The 24928-nt window shown below is 36.4% G+C and overlaps 1 protein-coding gene across 1 annotated transcript in view; it reads right to left on the reverse strand.

The window, feature by feature from the left end:
• Positions 1-24928, reverse strand: part of ZNF407 (zinc finger protein 407) — a 388214-nt gene that overhangs the window by 146199 nt on the left and 217087 nt on the right. The window contains exons 5-6 of the mRNA XM_088130851.1: positions 5875-6041; positions 620-703 (exon numbers count right to left, since the gene is read on the reverse strand). Of these exons, the coding sequence (XP_087986977.1) occupies positions 620-703; positions 5875-6041 (251 nt within the window). The remainder of the gene's footprint in view (positions 1-619; positions 704-5874; positions 6042-24928) is intronic.

Consider the following 24928-nt stretch of genomic DNA (forward strand, 5'->3'; position numbering starts at 1 on the left):
TTCTACATACTTGGCACTTCTATCTTTAACAACAATTCCATCTTTCTACCAATGTATTCAGTAAGAAGTTAAAATAACTAGCTGTAATTTCCTGGATTCCTTTAAAAAAATGGTATTACCTATGGACTACTTTCCTGTCCTCTAGCTTAGAAGCCACTCTCAGGACACGTTAATATAATCTGCATTTCAATGTTTTTATGAACCAACCAAATATGAAGCTTTGGATAGTCTATACAACATGCTTGGTACCCTATGTGGCTTGAAATAATGACTCAGTAGAAAACGTTCCATCTAAACATCCCAAATTCCTATTCTTTGCTTAGGAATTTGTGGGCAGTTTTTAAGAAAACCTTTATATAATACATAATTTAGCCAGGCCATGAATCACAGAGACACCTGCTATTCAGTGTTCTGTCTTAAGGAAAAAATAAAACAAGTTATTAAAAAAAGCATTCAATATAGACTCTAGGCATATCAATTTGTAAAGACAAAAAATGAACAGTAAAGAGATACACTCTTTGGATTCTAATGTGCTGTATGATTTCCTTTATTCTCTAGCCTGGATGACAGCCCTTTGCAGCTGAGAACATACTGAAGGATAAAAGAGAGTTTAACTGACCTGTATGCTGCCTCCGATGTTTGGTGAGGGCATGACGTGTCCCACCAGCAAAGCCACAAAGGTCACACAGGAATGACTTCTCGCCTGTTGCAACAATAAACAGATGAGGGACTGCAGAGGTCACAGATCATTAAAACATATCTATCAAGGCTTTCAGGGTTACTAATTCCTCCAATCAAATGTTTCCATGTAAATATGTCAAATGGGAATGAAATTACCACTGCGGTTTATTGACTGTGATAAAATCTGAAAAGCACCACTGAACATAATTACATACTTGTCAGACCCATAAAAATTAGCTTTATTATCAATGGAATGGTTTTGTACAACTTCATTTCTGTTAGATGTCTTCCAGATGGGGCTGCTTTATTCACTTGAACAGTTTTTATGCATATCCTGATTTTTTACAATTCCCATACATCTGGCCTTTCTGTGCTCAGGAAAGGCTGCCTAAAAAAGTTAATATACAGTTACACACAATGTGTGTGTGTGATTGTGTGTGCTGTATCTCCTTAAATAAAAAATATATTTGGTTTTACAAAAGAAAGATGTTGAACAAATTTTAACTAACTTAATCACATTCTTCTTCAGAAACCTCCCAGTAAATTATACAAATTAAATTATTTCCTGAAAAGAAAACAGGCAACAATAAAAACCTACATTATTCTGTACCAATGGCAGCTCAGTGCTGTTTATGTTTCTAAAACTTTCATAATGAAGAAAAAAACAAGTCTAGGGATTACTTCAGAAATTGAAATAGGACTTACGCTGTTCATATTAAAGATATGTCCTTATTCTAAGCCTCAGAAACCATTAAAAGATAGATTTGGCAAGGTTGCTACTTGTTAAAAGTGTGCAAATGTGCACTTATAAAGTATTTTTATTCCAGATAAAATTTTGCCTTTTGCAGTTTATAAATGCAGTATATCATTCTGCAGTAGCATTTTTAGTCAGTAAAGCCCAGGCATGTGAGGCAGATTCATCCCACAAGGCCAACGAAGAATGGTATTATAGAATAATAATGCTAACCTTGGAGAGAGCCAGTGAAATTATAAGACAGCGTTAACACACAAACGAGTCATTTGGCTCATTTGGAGACAAATTGTACCCTCCCACCCATGCACCAATGGCAGGGAATTAAAGGAACTGGGAAAGTATTTCAAATAAATGGCAGAACGGCTTTTATACAGGGAAGGAGGATTTACGGTATGGGAGTTAAGAGGTTTGTTTCTGAATTCCTATTGGTCTTAACAACACAGGCATCTGCTTTCTTGTTCCTTATGAATGTACGTTCTATACAGCAGCTTAACTTTATATTTTTCTGCCATTTTCATTAGTTGACGTATACCTTAAAGACTTAGAGGAGCATGGCAGCTAGTACTGGTTTGAGAGATTTTGTCAGCTAAGGATCAATGTTATGCCACCTTTCCACCACAACTTTAGCCCTTCCATCCCATCCTTAGACTGAGCTGCCATTCTATTCAGTTCTAATGCTTCCAGAATCCTGCCCCCAAGCACTTTTTCCCTCTCCACTGATACCATATTTGCACATACTTTGCAGTTTTTTATTTAAGCCTTATGCTTCTCTATCTCTAAGTCGCTCCTGATTCCTAGGCCACTAACGGGATTCAGCTCACTATGCGTCAATAAACACTGTGCTTTTCCCCCTCCACTTTGAAGGCTAAATACATCAAAGGGTACATTCCTCATAGCTAAGAGCTACCAGTAGATTGTGAAACAGTTTGCTCCTGAATAATCAGTTGCTGGGCCACCACAATGGTGGAGGAGTGCTGTCTTTATGTCTTGTTTATGAGATTCCTGAGGGTAACTGGCTGTCCAGTGCATGAAACGTAAGTGCTATACTAGACAGGGTTTTATTTGATCCAGGAGGGCTCTCAGATTTGCTATTTCTTCTTTTTTTTTCTTACTGTCATAAAGCTCTGTGCCTTCTTTTTAGTTCCTGTTGCACCTCAGCAGCAGTAACAGGTTGCGATGGGATGGGGAACTTGCTGCTCTTGGAAAAACTAACTACCCAAAGACACTTAGGAAAGCTTTGCTGTTAGCAGAAACATCAAGAACAGAACTTGGGTGAGCAAAATACTTATAAATATACATGCATAAGAGAACAAAAACAAATGAACAAATCATCCTATATAAGCAGTTCTTTACGATGATTCTCCTCTCCAGTGCATACAGATCAGAGCTTGTTGTTTAATATCATATCCATATAAATGTTTTCCATGCATGAGCTGCAATTTGGCCCAGATGGGCAGGGCAGATATTATTTCCAGTGCTGGTAAAATAAAGCTAGTTTTTACCAAAGCAAACACAAAATAAATAAAAAGATTGAAAATTAAAACTTTTATTTCCGCTCTGAAAAGGTTATTCCAGGGAAACAGCAACTAAAAGCAACATGATTTTAAATTTATTAATACTGGGGTAAAAGTCAGAAGACCCTCCAGGGAAAAAAACAACAACAACCCTGTAAATGCCTATTTTTCTGCCAACTGTTCTACCATTTTATATTCTGCTGGCACTTGAGTTCATCAGAATACCACCTGGAAAGAAAAAGGGGAACATGACAAAAATAGCTATAATTTAGTATTACTCAGTTAGAAATACAAATCTTTTGAACTACTTAGCCCAATAACTTCAATTAAGACACCCAGTTGATTCTGAACTGCAATTCAGTGTCTACAAGGATTTTTTCTTTAAGGGTGGGAAGACCTGATTGAAGTAGCATTTTCTTCTTATAGCAAATAAGGACACATGGAATGCTACCTTGATTCTCTACCACCAACTATGAATGAACATGTTTACTGTATAATCAGGAATCCAAACAAAACTGTACTTAGTATGCCACCTACCTATGTTCTTTATATACCATACATTCTATAGTTTTAATTCAAAGGAGATCCCAGTAGAATGTTCTTGATTGACTGAGAGGAAGAAATAATACTACTGGGTTTTCAAGAATTTCAAGAAATGTGGTGGCATTTACTATTTTTCTATTATTCATTCCAGGCATATAAGTGAATTTGTGGCTTGGGATGGGTGGGGGGTAGTGGTTATTTTATTTCATTTTCCATCATTTCCTTTGTGCTTTAGAGTTAGTTTTGTATGGATGTTGCTGAAAGCTTGTTTGTTTGAACATAGGCATGTATATAAGCCTAACAGTTATTAGATGCAATCGTGCTTGCATTTATGTATGTCAGAGGATACACTGCACATGATTTCAGTCTTTAACCATACATTAACAAACATTCATTCTTCCTCCAGGAATTACAACCTTTAGACTTTGAGATGGAGCAATACATCACTTGGGGTACAGGGGGCTGATCTAACATGCCATGTTTATATGATATCAGGAATGTAATAGAAAATGGTTCTTTTCTTAACAACTTGAATTAGTTTCAAGTGTGCCACTTTGCATTCAAATGTAGAAAGACACGGAAACCAATCCTTTATTTTCCATTAGAAAACAGCCACTGTCCCCTATCTCTCATTATGGTGCAGACTACAAGACCTAACAACAAAAATCCATATTATTGATCTAACCAAGTCTCCACAATTATTCTTTAGAAGGAAACGCCGACGATAAATTACATCTGCACTGGCTTTTCATCTGCTGTTCGATATAAGTGATCTCTCAGGGCAGGCTGGAGACCTTAAATCGTCAACACCCTTGTCAAAGAAGCTAAGGAGGCCCAGGCTCCCTACAAACTGCCTTGAAAGAACTTTTAACCTATAATTTCTAGCAACAACTCATTTCATTTTCAGAAAATTGTAAAATCTTTTCAGGATTTTTTTTTTAATTTAATGAAACACTGTTTCATCTTCTTACAAAATGCCTAGAGAATTTTGATTTTAAGATCATTTGTCTCCTATCTTACAGTTTCAACTATGTACTATAATCTCAGATGCCTTTCTGAGTTTTCCTTCTTATCTCATTATAAGCACAGTTCTAATATTCTCCTTAAAGAATCAAGCTGAATTGGAAATGCTTCTGTGGCTAGTATTATTTTTGGTTAAAACTAGAGATCGATTATTAAAGACATTTAAGATCTTCATTGGAATCTTTGTTCTAATAAGTTTAAAGCAAAGGTACAGCTATTAACTTTTTTTTCCTGCTGTAGTAAACTCTGCATCTTTTGTTATATAAATCTGATTTTTATTAAGGCATTAATTTAAACTTTAACCATATTGCTTTAAAATGAATGCAGCCTCAGCATTCTTGGAAGCAGCTGGTATCAAATAATGGATAATATTTCAGTAAGAGCTGGTTCACAGAGAAAGATTTAGTTCATTTTCCTTGCTGCAACCTGTCCTTCGTATATTTATTCATTTGTTTAAATATAACTTATATCTCTGCTTTACTCATTACAATAAAAACCAATATACAATGAAAATTAACATGCAAGACAATAATTTTGCAGCATTGTCTGCTATTAGTTCCAAAAGGTCCACCTGTTTAGACAATATTTTCTCCTTTTAATTTGATACATATTTGTATCTAAGCAGGATTTCACTAATGATACATAATGATTGTGTAACTCAGCCTTCTGAATCAACTTAGTTGCATGATGAAATCATTGCATTTCCAGATGCAGGCACTTGGTTCAGCTCTTTTAAATGTAATAGACCTTATTCATAACAGTTTTAGTAATTGAGATATTTGTATATTATAATAATAGTATTATTAAATTAATATTACATTAGAAAATGTAGTACAGGTAGCTTCTTTTCCTAAAAAAAAATAACATGAAAACAAATCTAAATTATTTTAAATATGATTTCAAGGAAAATCACAGGATCAGTGAATTAAAAATATCTAAAACTTTCTCTAACATGCCATCCTTTAGATGTGTTGAACTTTAGTCCCCTGAGTTCTCAGTCAGCAAGGAATAGTAATTCTGACCAAGAATTCTAGGAGCTGTAGTCCTGTACAAGGTTAGTCTTTAAATTCCTACCCATTTAAGAAGTACAGATATGCCCTCGGGAATCTCATAGTTGGGACCTTCTCCTTTCTCTTCACACTTCCATCATTGGAGATGTTAGAGATATTACAGAACAGACCCCAATAGTGTACACAAGCAACTAGTATATCCGCTAGTGTATACCCAAGAGTAACAACTCTGCCTTAATGGTTCCAGAGTTAAAGGCATATCTTGAACCCTAGCTTTATTATTACTCCCAATACAGCCATGTATAGCCTCTTCCCTGTCCATATCAAGAAAAGAAAAGCATAACCAAACCTGTATGAGTCCGATAGTGATCTTTCATGGCTGATGCTGTGAGGAAGGAATAATGGCAAGTCGGCCATGTGCACTTATAGGGCTTTTCTCCTGTGTGAAGCTTCATATGATTGTTCATGGCCCACTTCTCTGTGAAACTTCGATTGCACAAGGGGCAGGTAAATTTCCTGCGTACAAAGAGAAAATCAAGAAGGGGGAAAGGAATTAACTGCATGCATGCAACATCCCCAAACTGACAAAAAAAAGCATGTTTTTAACACGAACTGTGCTAAATGCACAGACTTTCATGAAGAGAATTGCAGACCTGGTCTGTCATGTCTGTATAACCAGGCATTGATTTTTCTGTCGAGACTTGGCACTTCAGCCATTTATTCTCTGCTTTGCGGTTGGGCCCAACGGGTTTGAAAAATTCTGTTACAGTCCACTCACCCCTGAGGCAAATGTGAGAATAGATTTCACCTGTACAGGCCTACACCACTTATCCGAGCATGGGCTGTCAGAGCAAAGGCTAAATGAAAAGCTATCCATACTAAACTACTCAGACAATCACACTGCTCTATGCCAGGCTGCTGTTACTGCAGTGGGGAGGTGAAATACTACTTGTAATAACACTGTTACCATAGTAAACAGAAAAACACTCCCCCCTCCTCCCTCCGCTTCTTACAGCAAGTCTTAAAGGGGGTTGCAAAAGGTCTGCCGGCATTTCTTGAAAGGTTCAGGCACTTCTTGAAAACAACTGCTAAAGGCTGAATTGGAGGTGGTTTACTGTTTTAAACATTTCCACAATTAAGGAATAAAATCATATCAAAACTAGACCTGCTCACAGTTAAAAGGTATAAGAGGCTTAATGATCAAAGTTCGCTCAAGCAAAGGGAAGAAGGAAGGAGGTTATTTGGTGGAGGGGGAGATATATTTATTCCAATGTTTAAGCCCAATTGACTTTTCCTGTGAATGGGTGCAGTTCTATCATGGAGATTCAACAGAAAAGCTATGTTCCTAGTGGGCACTGACATCACTTCATGATGGTATGATTATCTAGCTCAACAGAAAGGTTCAGGAGGCATTTGTGGTGTGTAAATTACTCTTTAACGTAAACCAAGCTTAAGATATTTTCCTTGAAGAGTTTAAAAACAAAACCAACCAACAAAAACATCTGAAATTGATCCTGGGGTCAAGTTAGCAGCCAGTGCTGAAAAGACAAGGCCATCCCTCTGCACAACTTCTTCGCTACTGAAAATAGTTATCTATAGGGTTGCCCTTGAAAATTATTTGTACTGGGAAGCTTCAGCTGATCCAAAAAGGCAGAAGAAATGCCTAGCACTAGTTTTTCATGTGCTGTGACTGAAGAACAAGTATGAGAGGTTTACTCATTGCATCACTACTTAATTCTTCAGGAACAGGGAGATACCAATAACACATTCAGGAACACAAGCTATTGGTTAATAATGGCCTTAAAGTCTTAATCAATTCAGTTCACAGAAAAAAAGTGCTGGACAAAGATCTGCTTTTTACTAATAGAAATATTGACCTTGACTTTCCATGAGGGTAATAATCCCCTCACCAAACCTCACAAACAAAAGGAACTAAACAAGAGAGTTGTGTGGTCACCTTGGCAGCCACAGCACAAATGGCTATGGAGGTATAGACCAGTGGTCAGATGGGAAGGGGCAGTCCTACAGCAGGCCATTTTAAGCCCACCACATTGCCAATCTCTAAGGGCTCCTCCTTCATTTACTGAGGATTGCCTGGTGTCAGGATAAGATGGAAAGTATGCTGGAATACCTTATGCTTGACTTCAGGCCACCTTAGTAGGCTGGACACAAAATGGAAGCTTCATTATGAAGACCTTCCCTCAGGAAAGAGTTTTTAGGGCATCATTGCACCATGGCAAGCAGGCTATGTGGATGCGTCCCCTACTGACCAAAGCCACGATGGGTGCCAGAGGCCAAAATCTATGGCTTCATCAGGTGATGATCAATCCATATGGAAGATTGTGATTTGGGATATTAGAAGAATAAATGGTAAAGAGTAAGGATTAATGAGTGAAATACTAGGAAGAAAATAGTTATGTTGTGATTCTGTGAAACTAAGAGAAAAGGATTACATTAATCTAATATCTGAATGAAGGTGATTTGATGTTCTGAAATGGAATTGATGAATATATATACATAAACAAATAATTATTTCAGTCAGTGACCAGGTAAAACAATATATATATATATAAACTAAATACAGCAAAGAGAATATATATAGGAAAGTGAAAGTATAGATTTAATATGAATGAAACCACTAAAATGTATGTCTGAAAGTAGGAAATGATGTCATTTAGGGTGGGTGTCTAAGTATGTGGGAAGCCATAGGTTGGTAATTGTTGCATGCCATGCTCCAGTGAATGCATTAATGGAAGAACCAGAGATGAATTTTGGGGGAAATTCTCTTACATTCTGAAAAAAAAATTCTGAATGAATGAACATTCTGTTATGTAGCTGGAATGGATGAGTGGAATGAGATGAGAAAGAACAGAAAAAGTGAGTGGGTCATTTGGAGACCCAAGAATGAATGAGAATAGTGAGTATCTGCATAAAAAAACATTTGTTTGTTTCAAACAGAATGCTTTAAGCATAATTCTATCTAACATATTACTGGCAAAAAATGATTATAAATCTAAAAAATAATTAATTTGATTGTTTATAATGAGAGATTGAGATAATTAGTGAAGGAAACAAAGATGACAGGTTCTGTGAATGTGAGGCAGACCATTCTTTGGTATGTCAAAAGGGAATGTGGGGAAAATGGACACGGGAGAAAAGGAAATAAGTGAAAGTAACTAGAATGAAAGCAGAATAATTGCAGGAAACAAAGTACTATATGAAAAAGAATTATAATATAGATTACTCTTACAATGGAATGAACAGACAATGGATGCAAGTAAACAGGATTTGGAAGCTACTTGGAACAGACTGAAAGGATCGCCACAGAATGCCACAGATTTGTGTTCAGTTAATGCTAATGGGAAATACAAAAAAGTTTTGTCACAAGCTTCTTTCCCTACATACATATATGAAATGTTATGTTGCACATACAACAGGGGCAGACCATCTGTCATGCTGTTGTTATATTTTATCATTTGTCCCCTTGCCCCCTCTGCATCCCTGCTGATGCCTGTGTAAAGAAGGCTGTTGAGAAAATAATCTATGTAAGAAAATGACTGCTGCCCAAAATTAGTGTGAAAGATATTGTATAGTATGCACACACAGAAAAAGAGAGCTACAAAGAACATAGTAAAAGAGTAAGGAATAGTTAAGATTCAAAGAAATCACGCAGAGCAAATTTGAGGGAAATAAAAAGTTGTTTGATAACTGGATGAAGAAGACTAAACAAGGAGCCCCCAACAGAGAAAACAGGATTCAAAATAATCATAAAACTTATTATATTCCCTCATTTAATGTATTTATGAATAAATGAATGATCGCAGTATTTGTAGAAATATGAAAGTATGTGTACTTTTGTGTGTGGACAATGCCATGCTGTTGACTAAAGTCTGATTGATTTGCAGCCAAAGTTAGATTGATGGTATGATAAAATTAGGAGCATGGATCTGCAATTAAATGTAATCAAAGCCCAAGCAGTGTGGCTTGACAAAAAGAAAAAAGAAAAATGGAGGAACTGGTAGTTATACATAACTGACAAAAAGCTAGAGCAACTACATAAATGTGTGTACCTGGGAAGATAGTTACAGTAACTGAAAATGGGAAAATAGATGGAGAAATTTTAAGATGTGCTACAGTTGGCAGAATGCAGTTTGTTGTAAGGAACAAATGTTTGCCGAAAGAAGCAAAAATGTCAGTTATAAGAATATGCTTCTGCTTACTTTTTATATGAAAGTGAGTGATGGATATGTCAGAAGAAATGTAAAACTAAGTCAAATGCAGTGGGAATGGAGTACTTAAGAAGTATATATAGTAAAATAAGAAAAGATAAGGTCAAGAATGAATAGCTGATTTCCATTAAGTACTTATTTAATTTTGAAAGCTAATTTCTGATTCAAATCTCTATTGACAAATGTGCTTGCAATAAGTAAGAGATCTGGAAGAAATATTAATAAGAATATTCCTGAATGACTTGCTTGAAACAATATGCATCCAAGAGTGAGTAAAAACTTAAATAAGGTCCTAGTTGCTCAGTCTAGATCACTACACAAACTACCATGATTCTGATGGTCACCTGCCTTTGAAGAAGACAACTCAGGCTTTGTAAACTTTAACAAAAATGATGATTTTGGGGTATTGTCATATCATTCCATTTTCTTCATAGAGTCAGAAAACTAATCTATTTTTAATGTGCTGCTTAAGACAATCAGTTTGATACTGCTCTCCAGATAAACATTAACATTACTTGTTTGAAACATTAACAAGTATTTCACATAATGTGCACAATTCAGTCTGACTAAAGATTTCTTCTGTATAAATTTTCAGATATGGCTACATTAAGCAATTACTAAATTTACCACTAAAAGTATTTACAAACACATATAAGAGAAAGATAAAAATAAAAATGATATATGCATGTGTGTGCATGTGCACATGTATGTATATATGTGAGTCTGTAAACACATACTGCATCAAAATTTCAAATTACTTTATCACTTGATCATTGCTTGCTGGCACTAGCAAATGATATATATAGCTAAATACTTCCAAACGCACCATAAAAAATCACATCTGTCAGGTCTTCATGTATTTCACGTTTCAAAAGGCTGACAGGGATCTTATTTCTAAGCTAAATTCTCCTATCTACTTATTTCCTTATGTATTTATTATCATTCTAACCTTCAACTACAAGAAATAAATAAGTAAGTTAAACAGATGCTATCTTTTAACAAACAGTTTTTCTTGACTGTATTACAAGTTTATGAATGGCAATATAAATCCTTCATTTTTAGATCTTCCAAGATGCACATTTAACAGTATTATACCTACTGAACCCCAAACCATGCTCTATTAGTCACATATAATAAAAATGTTCAAGTAAGGTTGAGAGACTCTCTTTAAAATGACAAAACAACAAACTCAGAGTAAATACTGACACTGACTCTGTAATTCACCACATGATAGCTAGATATTGAAGCAAATTAGACTAACTTCATCTGATATAAACAAAATGTAACTGCAGAAGTTGAGAATGACTTTTCTTTAAATGCTCAGTAATGATGTGAGGTAGTTTAAGCCAGAAATAGTGATTTGCCCAAGGACCCCCAATTGTCCTGCAAGCTAATTAGTACTATAAATGATTATGTTTTCCATGTCCATCTAGCCCAACACTGTCACTGCTAATTTCTTCCTCAAAACAGAGAATTTAAGTTTAATATAGGAGAATAACAGATGACTGTACTGCAGGTAAAAACCACCTCAGACCACAATGCAGCATGTAGAAAATGCATAACACATTATATCAATAAGTAAAACAAAAACAGAAGATGATCCAATCAAAAAGCACACTAGAATCCCAGTACTATGAGAAAATAACACATATTGTTAAGCTGTTGTATTATAGTACCTCCTGGCATTGGTTTCTTAGATATTACACTATCACTACACAGTCTGGTTTCAGGGCAGAGCTATCTGATCTTTCAAGTATTTTAAAAGTACAATAAGAGAAGAAAACTGGCTATAGAATTCCTTTTTAAAAATAATACATGGGCAACAGGCCTATGGGCCAGCTTGGTACAACCAATTACTTTGTAATTCTTACAGCATGCATTACAGCATAATGGAAAGTTCATAATTTATTTTCTTTGGTATTATAATAGTGTGCCGAGTTTAATAACATTAATTCTCATACAGAGCTCTTAATAATCACATCCCTATTTAATACACATAGAGGTATGTTTCATTAACATCTCTCTATGAATTTTTACTAGTACAAATATATGATATTAAAAAAATGGAACATACTGTATGTACACACACACACACACACTTATATAAAGTGCATCCTCACTAATCCAGTAACATATTTTGTTTAGATTAATTCATTTTCACTAGATATGTGATAATATCTATGCTTATTGGCAACAGATCTCTTTATGCTTCCATCTGTCTCCTGCAATCCAAAAGACCTGATTTCCTTTGGAATTTTTAGGCTATATAATAAATAACAATATTAACCTCAGAAATTTACAGATGTGATCTATGATGCCTCTATGTGGAAAAAAACTCACAGTTGACTTCTGGGGGAGGTATGGCGAACTGAAGACAGCTCTGTGAAAGCAGAGCCAATGACTGCAACAAAGAGCAAGGAACCGGTGAGTAGCCCAGTTCCTTGGAACCTCTCCAGATAAGGAGAAGACGAGACATTGCCCACATGTACTCTGAATGCCTGCCCCTTGCAAGGAGACCATAGGACAGCAGTTTTTCATGGGTTTGCGTGCCGGGAGACGATGGGATCGGCCATCTTACTCGCAACTGCAGCAGACACTTTTAAAGTACATTAAGCTAGCAAACTTCACTTTCTAATCACATTTGGAAATTGCCTATTAACTATCTTAAAGCTATTAGAGACCTTCAGAATAACAAGTTTGAAAAGATTATCTTCAGCTCTGAACAAAAGAAAAATTAAATTACAAGCTTAGGAACTTTAAAAATTCAAAACAACAAAACAAAACATTAAACAAAATTTTGATCTAATAAAATTATAAATGGATTAAAGGTCCAGACAAATTTGGAATATTGACTTTTACTATAAGATTTTGGAATTAGCTGTAAAAAATAAACAACTTCTCATGGGAAACAAACTTATTTTGGCTACCCTGTTTATTGCAAGTCAAAACAAAAGATAAATGATAATTTCAGAAACTGGACACTACTAGAGGGTACTAAAGATTTTAAGTAGAAGAAAAAGAAATACAAGCCTGGTGTCAGTCAATACTGGGACTTACAAAATGACACAAAATGTTATAACATTGGAAATATTAAAGGAGATCTTTGAAGAATGGAGAGAGAAGTTAATAACTACAATATCAACACTGTAATTAATACGACAATATTTGATTGAGTTAAAGATTAAGACTGTTAGAAGTAAAAGAAATGAATATAAAGTTGGTTTATTTGATCAAGGATAAAATAACATTTTTTTTTTTTTTTTTTTGGGTAATGTTGTGGCAACCCTTTATGGACTTTTTGCTGACACCAGGATTGAAAAGTTGATGTTTTATGGATTTGCTTATAGATAAGGAATAGGAAATGAGAAGAAGAGATATCTGTTTAACCTATAGGGAGTGAAGAGTTATTAAATTTGTTTATACTTGTGATCAGTGTTAGAACCTACTTTTTTGTATAATTCTTTTATTATATTTTATTATATTCTTTCTTTTCTTTTTCTTCTCTTTTTTCCTGCACTTTTTATTATTTTTTTCCATTCTATTTTCTTTCTCTAAGTTTAGTTTGTAATTACTATAATTAAAATTCTTTAAAAAAATTATATTAAAAAAGGAAAAAAACCTCTGTTTTTTGTTAGCTTAAAAATAACTAAATCAGTTGACAGCAGTTAACACATTCATTCACACATGCTTAAAGAGGGTCTAGATACTAGGACCAATCTAAGTAATCAGAGCACTTACAATATAGGATATGACAAACCAAAATAATGCCTCTTCTGGCATTCTTCTATCTATCCAACCAATCTATAGAGTCAACTATCTTCAGGCCAAGCTCCTGCAGGACTGTCATCTCACAGACCATTGGAGGTAGGTTTTTTGCACTGCCTCCCCCCTTCTCTGGTACTTCCTCCCAAGGGAGCTTTGGTTTGCTTCATTCCTCCTGTGCTTCAGGAAACTTTTAAAAACTTTACAAGTTGAGCTGGGTTTTGCTGGGAGGCTGTTGGTCTGATGCTTGGGGGGAAGGATGGTTTTGTTTTTATCTTGCTTTTATTGCTTCTTCTACACTGCCTAGAATCATTGTACGAGATGGGCAGCCGTATAAGTTCTGTAAATAAATAAACCTTGTCCAGCTGGCACAGGAAGAGGGCACTTTATAATATGCAACATGCATGACTCATTTATATGGCTTTTGGGTTTGAGGATTTCAAAACTGTTTGTTGTTAGTTGCCTAGAGCCTCCAGGAATAGGTAGTATTGTATTGTAAATAAATTAAATAAACAAATATTTCAAAAATGTTTGGGACCAGGATCCAATTTTTGAAACTTGAAGAAGGAATCGCAGAAGGATTTAAAGGAGTAATTCTACCCCTTAATCCCTTAAAGCTTAAAAAAAATGTGAACAAAACATAGCTGAAAAGCTTTGGTCCACCAAAAAGGCACCCCAATCAACAGACTTCAACACAACTGACTTATGAATCTGTCCCACAGATCGCCAGATTTAATCGCAATTAAAAGTCTGCCAAGTATGTTTTGACTCATTTGTTTAATTGGGTTTATCTAGTTTTAGAACTTGCGTGGAGAAGAAATCAGGTTTTAGGTCATATTTATGCAGAAATATTGAAAGTTCAAAAAGATTCACAAACTTTTAAACACTATACATGAGGATATCCCTTCAATTCATCTCTGCAGCAGCAACCCTGTGAGTTAAGACAGACTGATAGATAGTGATTGGCTCAAAGTCACCTAGTGAGTTTCCATGACTAAGGACTTGAATGTGGGTCTCCCTAGTACAACATCTTAAACATTACTACATTAGCATCACACTTTTTTTTTAAAGAATTGAATTAAGACTCAATATATTTAAGATTAATGCCAAGTTCATAATATGTGAAATTTCCCAGCAGTTTAATTTATAGAAAGGTCTTCATAATATCTCAGAGACAATCCTGACTTCCCTTTCCACTATTAGGAAGCAACCTTTAAATTGTGCTATTCGCTTTTTCTGGATTTGCAAGTAGATCAGACAAATGAAATAACTTAGCTTGGGAGTACGGTCATCATGATACCACAGACTTCTCAGAGAGAAATAAGTTTTTCCAAGTTCCCAGTTTTTAATTGATCTTCTCTATCAAAAGGATTTATTTATTTAACAACTCAGTGGTTCAGTAGCTTTATTATATTGTTACTAGCTGTGAATGAAACTTCAAAAACATAGCCACTCATCTATATCACATTAAAAACCAAACTTATTTGACGTGATAGTCAATTTCATTACCTCACAAGTAAGTTAGAATTTACAAAGCGAAAGTTTATCTCTCTTCAAAATCCAGCTTTACAGTCAGTCTTCCCAAATCTTATTTCAGCTCAAATACACAGTCATCCATTTACATATGGATGAAATAATAAAAAAGCTACAATATAAAATATGAAGACTAAAACCATAAACCAATCCTCAGTTTGATTTTAATCCTATATTACAAGGCACTTTGCTCTAAAAAACATTCTAAATTTTCCTCGGTTCTTATCTGAGTACCTCTAACAACTGAAAGTGACACCGTGACATTTCACTATGCTATAGATGTGCTGTTTCAGACTATTAGGCTAAGGTAAATTGACATTTGTACACGCACCTGGTTCTTCTTCTTCCAATGTGCACTGGTTGAAAACAGCAGGCTAATGTAATCAACTACTCACTCTTTCATAGTTGATTGATTTCTGGCTCTTTCGGCAATTTATCTACCAATTAAATACATTCATTCACACATAGATATACACGCATAGCAAGAGAGAGAGAGTAAATTTCTTTTCTTATGACCAAAAGTAAATTTCTTTTCTTATGACCAAAATCAAATCGTAAGTTCTCAAAGAGAAATTACAGCAGTGAAAAGCAACTTCACATCCACTTCCATGCATTCATCATTATCCATGCAACTGTGTTAATTACATCTTTTTTTAATACTCTCTAAGCATTCCTCTGTTTCAATTTTAACTAAAATGTGGTCCTATATGGCAAACAGCCCACCTCATCCCTGATTCCACCTATTTTAAATCAGAAATAAGTGTGATATTTATTACAGCCACGTTACAGTCTTTTCAGTCCCAAGACAGTGACTGATGTATTTCATCAGCTGAATGCAGCTGCCAGTATTGAGCTCACACATTTGCTAGTAAGGAAATGTAGTCAGCAGTTGCTAATGGTGAGAACACAGTATGTTGAAAAAGGACCTACCTTAAGCATCTCAGGAAGTAAATACCTTGAGCTTCCTTAACCTGGCAGATGATAACTGAATTAAGAAGGTACAGGTAGTCCCTGGATTAAGAACGCCTGAATTACAGACAACACATAGTTAAGGATGCAGCCTACTGTAGCAAAATTTGAGTTAAATACACAATGGTTCAAGTTCATTATACAATACTACTTATACAGTATGTATTACACAATAATACTATTCCGCCTTATGTACAATGCAACTTAAGGACAGACCCTGGGAATGGAACTCGTTCTTAAACTGGGGACTACCAGTTTAAAGCTAACATTGAGATTGACTCCTAGTGATTTCATGGACATGTCCATATAATTTTCTTGGCAACAGCAAGAAGTGGTTTTCTGCCATCTTTTAGGATGTATTTTCAACTTCCTAATATATTTTATAGCCCTAGAATTTCCTGGTGATATTCCAACCAAGTAGTTACCAGATCCAAACCTCCTTACATTTTTTTAGGTCAGCTAGTAGCAGAGGTCTTACATAATTAATAGCCCAAGGACTGCGAAAATGTAATATGCTATACTGGGATATTAAGCCCTTAGTAGGCTAGATTTCTCAGTCTTGATGGAATTACCTATCTGCCTCTTGGTTTCTTGGCTTCCTACAGCAGTGACCATACCATTTTTCTCTGTGGTCTAGCAAAGCTTCAATTCTTCCTTCCACTTTAATGTAAGAAGTGGGAATACATCTAAGAGCACTCACAGCCCAGTTGTGCCTTCAATTAGACAAGCAGCTTTGACCATTCAGCCATAGCATATCTGTCTCCTGTAGAGTCGCTCACCAGCTCATGTCCTTCTTAAGGCATGGGTGCCCTACTCTTTGGGCACTGAAGCTAAGATCACGTACCAATCCAGTCCAGCCTTTAGACATCACATAATGGGTAGAACCAGTGGGGAGTTTTGTTTATTTTCATTTTGGGGTGGAAGAGGAGTTTTGTTTTACTTTTTAAACTGTGTATTAGGCTCTATGCTACTTTTGATGAACGTTCTCTTCTCAAAATGCTGGTAATCATGCCACTAAAAGTTGTTGATGCAGTCAGGGGGATTCTTCAAACTGCCAGGAAAAAAAAAAAAAGAGGAACGTATGTAGTTCTGGGGCCACAACTTGTCCATCCCTGTCCTAGAGGGTGAAAACTGAGGCAAAAACCAAGGAAGAGGCCCTAAATGTCTCCTATTTTTCTTTAGCTGGATCATAACCCAGGAATGAAATACATGATAATTGACTGACAGATTGACTGATAAAGAATTACTCTTCCAACTGCGTCTTTCCAGCTCAGTTGTAAATTACAAGAGTCAATCATATTTCAAAAATAAAGCAGGCTATTTAGATCCCACTGAGAAAAAAATATATAAATATTGAACAGTGCTATTTTATATTTTACTAACAGCCCATGAGTGATCATCAGCACTGAAGGAACAAAAATATACATCTCTGAAAATAATTATTCTTTCAACAGGTAGCCTCCTTTCTGTTTACTGCTTTTGAACAAGTAAATCTGCACACTATAATCTGCTAAGCTTATGTTTGGAATGTAATAAAATTATTATCCAGTCTTGCAGATGAATTTTACTTTTTAAAAGAAACATTAGAGTAATGAGCATGTGCATATAAATGAAACGTTTTCAGATTAGGATTTCTTTCTGCTTAAATTCCTCTAATCAGTGATGACACAGTGGATGCGATGACATAATGCTGCATGCGTAAGTGATCTGATTGGCTATTCAGTACGCTTTACTGCTGCTGACGAAGCAAGCCTATTTTGAGTGAGGTCAATTCTTTCCTGAGCAGATGGCTGCCTCATGCTGCAGGGTCAACCTATACCTTATGATATAACTGTGATATATCTGCTCCCCTCAAAACACACATGGAAAAAGAAAATCCCAATGAAAAGGAAAAGTGTTTTCTGTCACTGTCAAAATTATTTATGAAAAACACCCTATTTTCAGCTCACCCCAAGCAGGAAGATCAACATGGTCTTGAAATAAAAAAGGTTGCAATATCGTAAAGTTAACATAGTTCCCCTCACAAGGCTACTTTTTAATCTGTCAAAATATCACTACAATGACATTAATAACTTTATCAAAATGGAAATTGACATTTATCTCTTTTAATCTCCAGTAAGGCGAAAATGATTATTAGTGTTTTCTAAATTTTCTTAAATACTATCATATTATAAAGTGGGAGGCTGTCCTTCAAGACAGTTTTTATCAGGAACAATCACAATGGAATGGAATCTTCTTTTCTGAATGGGATCTTTCCTTTTTGCTTGCACTGGAGACTAAATATAACCCGAAAATGCTAGATGAGCTTCTTGTTGTTCGTAGACTTATCTGAAGGTATTGGCTGTTCTTTTAGCTAGAAGCAAACCTCCAGTAGTTTCTGTTTATCTCCTTGCCAATCAAGAAGTGAATGATTGACAGTAACATAGCCTTATCTAGGGCTTCTGTCTGTGATGCATTCTGCTAAATGATGTCATTGCTCTAGCAGAAGAAAATAAGCAGATTATTACAGTGACTAGAAGCAAACTAAACATTTGGATTTTTGCATGGACAGATTTACACACTGTCTGTCAGATAAAGCGCAGTTTGCCTGCTGCTTACACAACAAGAATGTGCCTGACAGCTTCTTTCCAGCTTTAGTATCTGATTACATAAATAGGCCATTCCCTACCATTCCTAAAGACTGACAGTTTGTCTTGGTTTAAAGAGCAACTTCTGACTATCAGCTTTTCTGTCTTGCACACTCTTCTGATTAGCATCAGGGCACTTCCTGGAGGTCCAATCTGTTGGGGTTTCTTTCTTTTTCCACTCTCTCTTATATTGTATGTGTGTGTAGTTGTGACTGAAAAATACATATCATCTATATAACATAATAAAAATAATATTGTAATATTTCCTCAGACTTTACACATTACAATGTGTAATTTTTGTGAAATGAAGAACAGGTCAACAGGGTATGAAAATCAGTGAACGTACCATAAACTATTAGGAACTAATTTTTACAATTATCAACTGTTTCATACATTTTTAAACTATACCTGATAATTATAGTGCACTTTTTATTCACAGCTTCTTTATGACTTACACTTGAAAGAAAGATGAAATGAAACACTAAACTGAATTCCTTCATTACTGTGAAAGATCATAGCAGTAAAGAAATATTCAAATAGTATTTTCCAAAGTTTTTAAAGCAGGCCAAGTTTTTTTTCCCCCGGCTTAAATCTGCAAGCACACTTTAGCTTAACATCAGAACATTACACATGGCAACCCAGACTAGCCTCCTCTTTCTGATAGCAAGCAACTAACTGAACAGGAAAGCAGAATTATTTTATAGTTGCTGTCTCTTGGCAGCCAATATCTAGAGTGTCACTGTCCTGGGAATCACAATTAATCTATCATAGGTTTTGACATATTCTGGGCTGTGCTCAATGGTGCTGTTAGGTGAACAGAAGATGACTTTTCTTTTGTGGATAGTCTTTTACCTAGAAGATGATTTTGCTAACAGAAAATGGTTAGATGCCAAGGGAGTTTAAGGATCATTAAAAGAGAATAAAGAGATTGAACAGAAGCTGAATGAACTCTTTGTAAATGTTTTCTCTGCAGAATATGTAGGGCAAGATACCTGTACCTGTTATTTCCAAGAAGATACTCTGAGGAATAGAAAGAATGGGGACAAGGGCTGAAATTCTAAGGCTTCTTGACAAACTGAAAACAAATCATTGGGTCCAAATGGAATCCATCTGAGAATTTTTTAAGAACTCACATCTGAAAATGCTGAACTTCTATTTTAGAATGTGGCATATTCTAGTGTGTAGCTCAATAAAAACATTGGTCTAATGTGTAGACTCTGTGAAAAAAAACAAGTTCTGTATTGGGGATCTTTATAAAGAGAGTTGAAAATAAACTTGCCAATTTCATAATGACTTTATACAAATCTACGCTGGAATAAAATTTGGAATATCCTATACAGTTCTGGTTAATGAACTACAGAAATGAGGTTATAGATCTGAAGAAGATCCCCAAAAGGAAAACTAAAATGATAAAGGAACTAAAGCAAGTAGCCTAGGAGGAAACATTACAACACTTCAGGATTTTTATCCTGAAAAAGGAAACTAAAGGGAAACAAGACAGAAGTGCATAAAATTATACATGATCTGGAGAATGCAGATAGGGAGAAGCTTTTATTTCCCTCTCTCATAATGTTAGAAATTCCAGTTAGCCAATGAAGCTGAATTGTGAGAGACAGAGAAGTAAATATTCCCACAGTGCAATTTAACAATTGTAGAGGAACACAAGCATATATTGCTATTGTGCATATGACCTGTTTTATGGGTTTCCGGGCATAAATTTTTTGAGAGCAAAATTCTGATTTTGGCCAAATCCAGCAGCAGTATTATGATTTGCTTCAACCTTCCAGAACAAACCGGGGGGGGGGCGGGGGAGATGCAGGAAAATCAGTGAAAATGTTTCCCTTGCTGAATTATTTATAGTTTTTTATGAATTTGGCAAAATTTAAAGCTGTCTCAGCTAATACTTGCTCCTTCTGAAGAAATTCAGTGCCAGTACATAGCGAGATGGAATCAGTGCTGTATTCGACCTTCCTCTTCTGACAAACATACGTACATACACCTACCCAGATTACTGCTGTTTTAAGAAACATTTCAGGCTTTCTCCCAGTATAAAGTTCTGCAGTAAGAAGATTAGGAAGGTGGTGATATGTATATCCTGTGTGTTATTTAAGAAGACTACCTGTACTGTCAGAATTCACACTCACATTGAAAATTCTAGGAATGGAGATGTTCATGCAAAGCTCCCCTCTGTGCAGACATTCACATGCAGAAATGACTACATGAAGTGGAAAATGGAAGGAGGCAGGAATCCCATATGTGTATATTGGGTTCTGTTTTTCACACGTACTCTTGAAAAGGGCTAATATTATAACAGCATCTAACTCTTGGCTACTGCTGAAGAATCTGGTCTAGTACTATCTCTAGATGATTTAGAACTATCATAAAGCTTGGATGAATATGTTTAGTGGATACAGTAGAATATGTGGAGTCCTTGGGGTTCTCTGAGCTTGGTTCTTTTCTTACAAACGTTTCATTACCCAGCTAGGTAACATCTTCAGTGCTAAAATAGGATGGGGTTTGCTCTCCATTTATGTGCTGTGGCCTGCTTGCCAATGCTGGTGGGGGTGGGGGTTTAATTTTGCTCCTCTGGTAGTTCTTTGATTAGCATATGTTTGCTGTTTGATTGTGTGCCTGGTGGTAACCTTTGCTTATCTGGGTGATGATTGCTAGTGATTGATTGCTGGTGAGGCAATCTTCTGGTCCTTTGTCTCTTTTGAATAGTATGTAGATGCTGTTAATCTCTATGTGTCTGTTAATTGCTGCCTTGTCTGAACACCAGGCTTCCAAGAATTCTCTTGCATATTTGGATTTAGCTTGTTCTAAAATGCTGGCAGTTTCCCAGTTAAAACTATGGTTGAGTCTGTCCATGTATTGTGAGATTAAGGAATCTTCATCATGTCTTCTGACTGCTAGTTGGTGCTTGTGGATGCACTCTGCTAGTCTTCTGCCTGTCTGTCCTATGTAGTGCTTGTTACAGTCCTTACATTGTATGTTGTAGATGACTCCTGCTTTTTCTTCTTGGGTGACTGGATCTTTTGGTTTACTTAGGGTATTTTGGAGTGATTTTGTTGGTTTATGTGCTACAGAGATGCCATATGGTTGTAATAGTCTGTTGGTGGTTTCTGAGATGTTTCTGATGTATGGCAGGGTGATCCTTTTCATAGGTTGTGTTGTAGTAGATTGAGTGGTCAGGCACTTTTTGATGAAATTACGTGGATATCCATTTTGTTGGAAGATGTTGTATAGGTGGTCTTTTTCTTTTTTCTGCTGTTCTGGGTTGCTGCAATGCGTTTGTGCCTGCTTGAATAATGTTCTTACACAGCTCCTCTTGTGGGAGGTTGGGTTGTTACTTTGGTAATGGAGTACTTGATTGGTGTGGGTTGTCTTCCAATAAACTTGGGTTTCTAATTTGCTGTTGTTTCCTCTGCTGATGAGGATATCCAGGAAGGGTAGCATGTTGTTGTTTTCTTCCTCTCTGGTGAATTTTATTCCTTTGAAGATGCTGTTAATGGTTTCATGTGTCTTCTCTAGTTGTTTCTTTTTTATAATAACAAATGTGTCATCTACATACCGGATCCATACTTTAGGTTGTATGTGGGGAAGTGCTATAGCTTCTAGGTGTTGCATTACAATCTCTGCTATGAGTCCTGACAGTGGTGATCACCATGGGTGTGCCTCTGATTTGCTGGTATATTTGTCCATCAAACTGAAAATAGGTGGTGAGGCAGAGGTTGATGAGGTCCATGATTCGGGGTATTTCGATCTAGGTGTATTTGGTTAAGTCGGGTGTGTTGTGTAGTACTGCTGATATGGAGTCTTTCGCTAGAACTGGGTTTATGGACGTAAAGAGGGCTGTGACATCAAATGAGACCATAATTTCATCTTCTTCTATGTTTATGTCTGATTTTCTGGAGGCACTGTAGTGAGGAATTAATAGAATATTCACTGTTCTCTGTGAGGTCTCCAAGCTTTTTTGTCAGTTCTTTCACTATGTTGTATGTTGGAGTCCCGGGTAGAGATACAATTGGTCGGAGCGGTATGTCAGGCTTGTGTATTTTTGGTTGTCCATAGAAGCGTGGGAGGATGGGTCCACTGCTTTTCATCCGCCACTGTTCTTCCTGTGTGATCTGGCCTTTCTTAGTTAGGTCATTGAGGGTTCTCTTGATTAGGTTGTCTAATTTCTGTATAGGGTTGGTGTTAACAGGAATGTAAGTTTCTTTGTCCTCTAATAGCTTGTTAGCTTTTTGCAGGTATTGTGATTTATCCATAATAACTGTGTTTCGGCCTTTGTCTGCTGGGAGGGTGATGATGGTTTGGTCCTTCCTTAGGCTACTGAGGGCTGCTCGGTCCTCTCCTTTGAATTGGTGTTGATACCATGTTCTTCTGATCTGTGGTATGATTGTCTGCCTTATGTTTTCTTGGGTTTCTGGGTTGAGTCCTGTAGTTTTGAATGCTGCTTCTAGGGCTGTGCAGAAATCTAGTGGATTGGCATTGTCCATGTTGTAGTTGAGGCCCTTCTTGAGGATATTGTGTTCTGCAGTGGATAGTGGCCGGCTAGACATGTTGATTACCCATTCTGGTTTGGGTGCCTCTTTGTTTCCCAGGTTTAATTTGAGTAGTTTGGTTTGAAGTTCAGTTTTTCTTTTCTCTGCTTGTCTTCTGGATGTATTCTGGATGGTGGTAGACAGTGTCTTAGAATGCTCTGGGGTCATGGTCAGTTCTAGTTGTTCCTTGAGGTTGTCTATTGTTTGCTGGTACTTGTTCAGTCTGTGGTGCGCATCCATGATCATTAGTCTTACCATTTTGCATCCATTTTGATGTGCTATCTTCCATCCAGCTGTGCTCTTTATTGGGGGTTTGTATCTGATGCTGTTGGGTAGGGTATGCTGTCTTAGGCATTCATGTAGAAAAATAGCTGTTCTTTGGTGGAGGTTTGTCTGCATGCAAATTTCTCCTATTTGCGTGCTTTCTGAAGCGTTTGACGCCCATATGTGATACCAATAGAGGTGAATATATGTAGCTCAGGGTTGAACTGTGGAGTCCTTGGGGTTCTCTGAGCTTGGTTCTTTTCTTGCAAACGTTTCATTACCCGGCTAGGTAACATCTTCAGTGGTTGTTACAGTCCTTACACTGTATGTTGTAGATGACTCCTGTTTTTTCTTCTTCGGCTACTGCATTTTTTGGTTTACTTAAGATATTTTGGAAGGCATTAGTTCGTTTGTGTGCTACAGAGATGCCATGTGGTTGTAATAGTCTGTTGGTTGTTTCTGAGACATTTCTGATGTATGGTGTTATTATCCTTTTCATAGCTTGTGTTGGTTGTGTTGTAGTAGGTTGAGTGGTCAGGCACTTTTTGATAAAGTTGAATGGATATCTATTTTGTTGGAAGATGTTGTATAAGTGGTCTGTTTCCTTTTTCTGCTGTTCTGGGTTGCTGCAGTGCATTTGTGCTTATTTGAATAATGTTCTTACAGCTCGTCTTGTGGGAGGTTGGGTTGTTACTTTGGTAATGGAGTACTTGGTTAACGTGAGTTGTTTTCCAATAGACTTGGGTTTCTAATTTGCTGTTGTTTCCTCTGCTGATGAGGAGATCCAGGAAGGGTAGTGTGTTACTGTTTTCTTCCTCTCTGGTGAATTTTATTCCTTTGAAAAGACCAGAACATCTCTTCACCAGCAATCATCACCCAGATAAACAGAGATTAACACCAAGATTATCACCAGACAGACAATCAAGCAGTAAACAATACCCTAATCAAGGAACTACCAGAGGGAACACGAACACACACACACACACACACACACACACACACACTGTATATAAACAGAGAGCAAACCCCACTCCATTCTAGCACTAAAGATGTTACCTAGCTGGGTAAAGAAACATTGCAAGAAAACAACCAAGCTCAGAGAACTCCAAGGACTCCACAAAAAGGAACCTGCCTGAAACCAGTGGGATACAAAAACTATGCAACAATTTCAATAATTTTGTTAGAGAATGTATGTGAGTTTGCAATGAAGTCAGCTTAGATTTTCTGATTTTGTTCAGGAAAAGTATTCTCAATATAAAGAGCAATGCCTTGCAGCAGCTAAACTGTAAGGTGTATTCTATGTGGGATGGGATGCAATACATGGATATACTTACAACTTGTGTAAAGTAATAGCAAGCCATCTTAATTAGGGAAAATTGTGCAAGTAGCTAACTTCATTTTTCTCCTGAATTGATGAAAACAATCCATACTGCTGTATGGTTAAGGAGATGATTCATCTGGGTCTTAGAATTTTT

Source organism: Python bivittatus, unplaced genomic scaffold (assembly GCF_059951505.1).
Source record: "Python bivittatus isolate LINGU-HERP-01145 unplaced genomic scaffold, Pbiv_v1 ctg000840_np1212, whole genome shotgun sequence".
Taxonomy (NCBI): Eukaryota; Metazoa; Chordata; class Lepidosauria; order Squamata; family Pythonidae; genus Python; species Python bivittatus.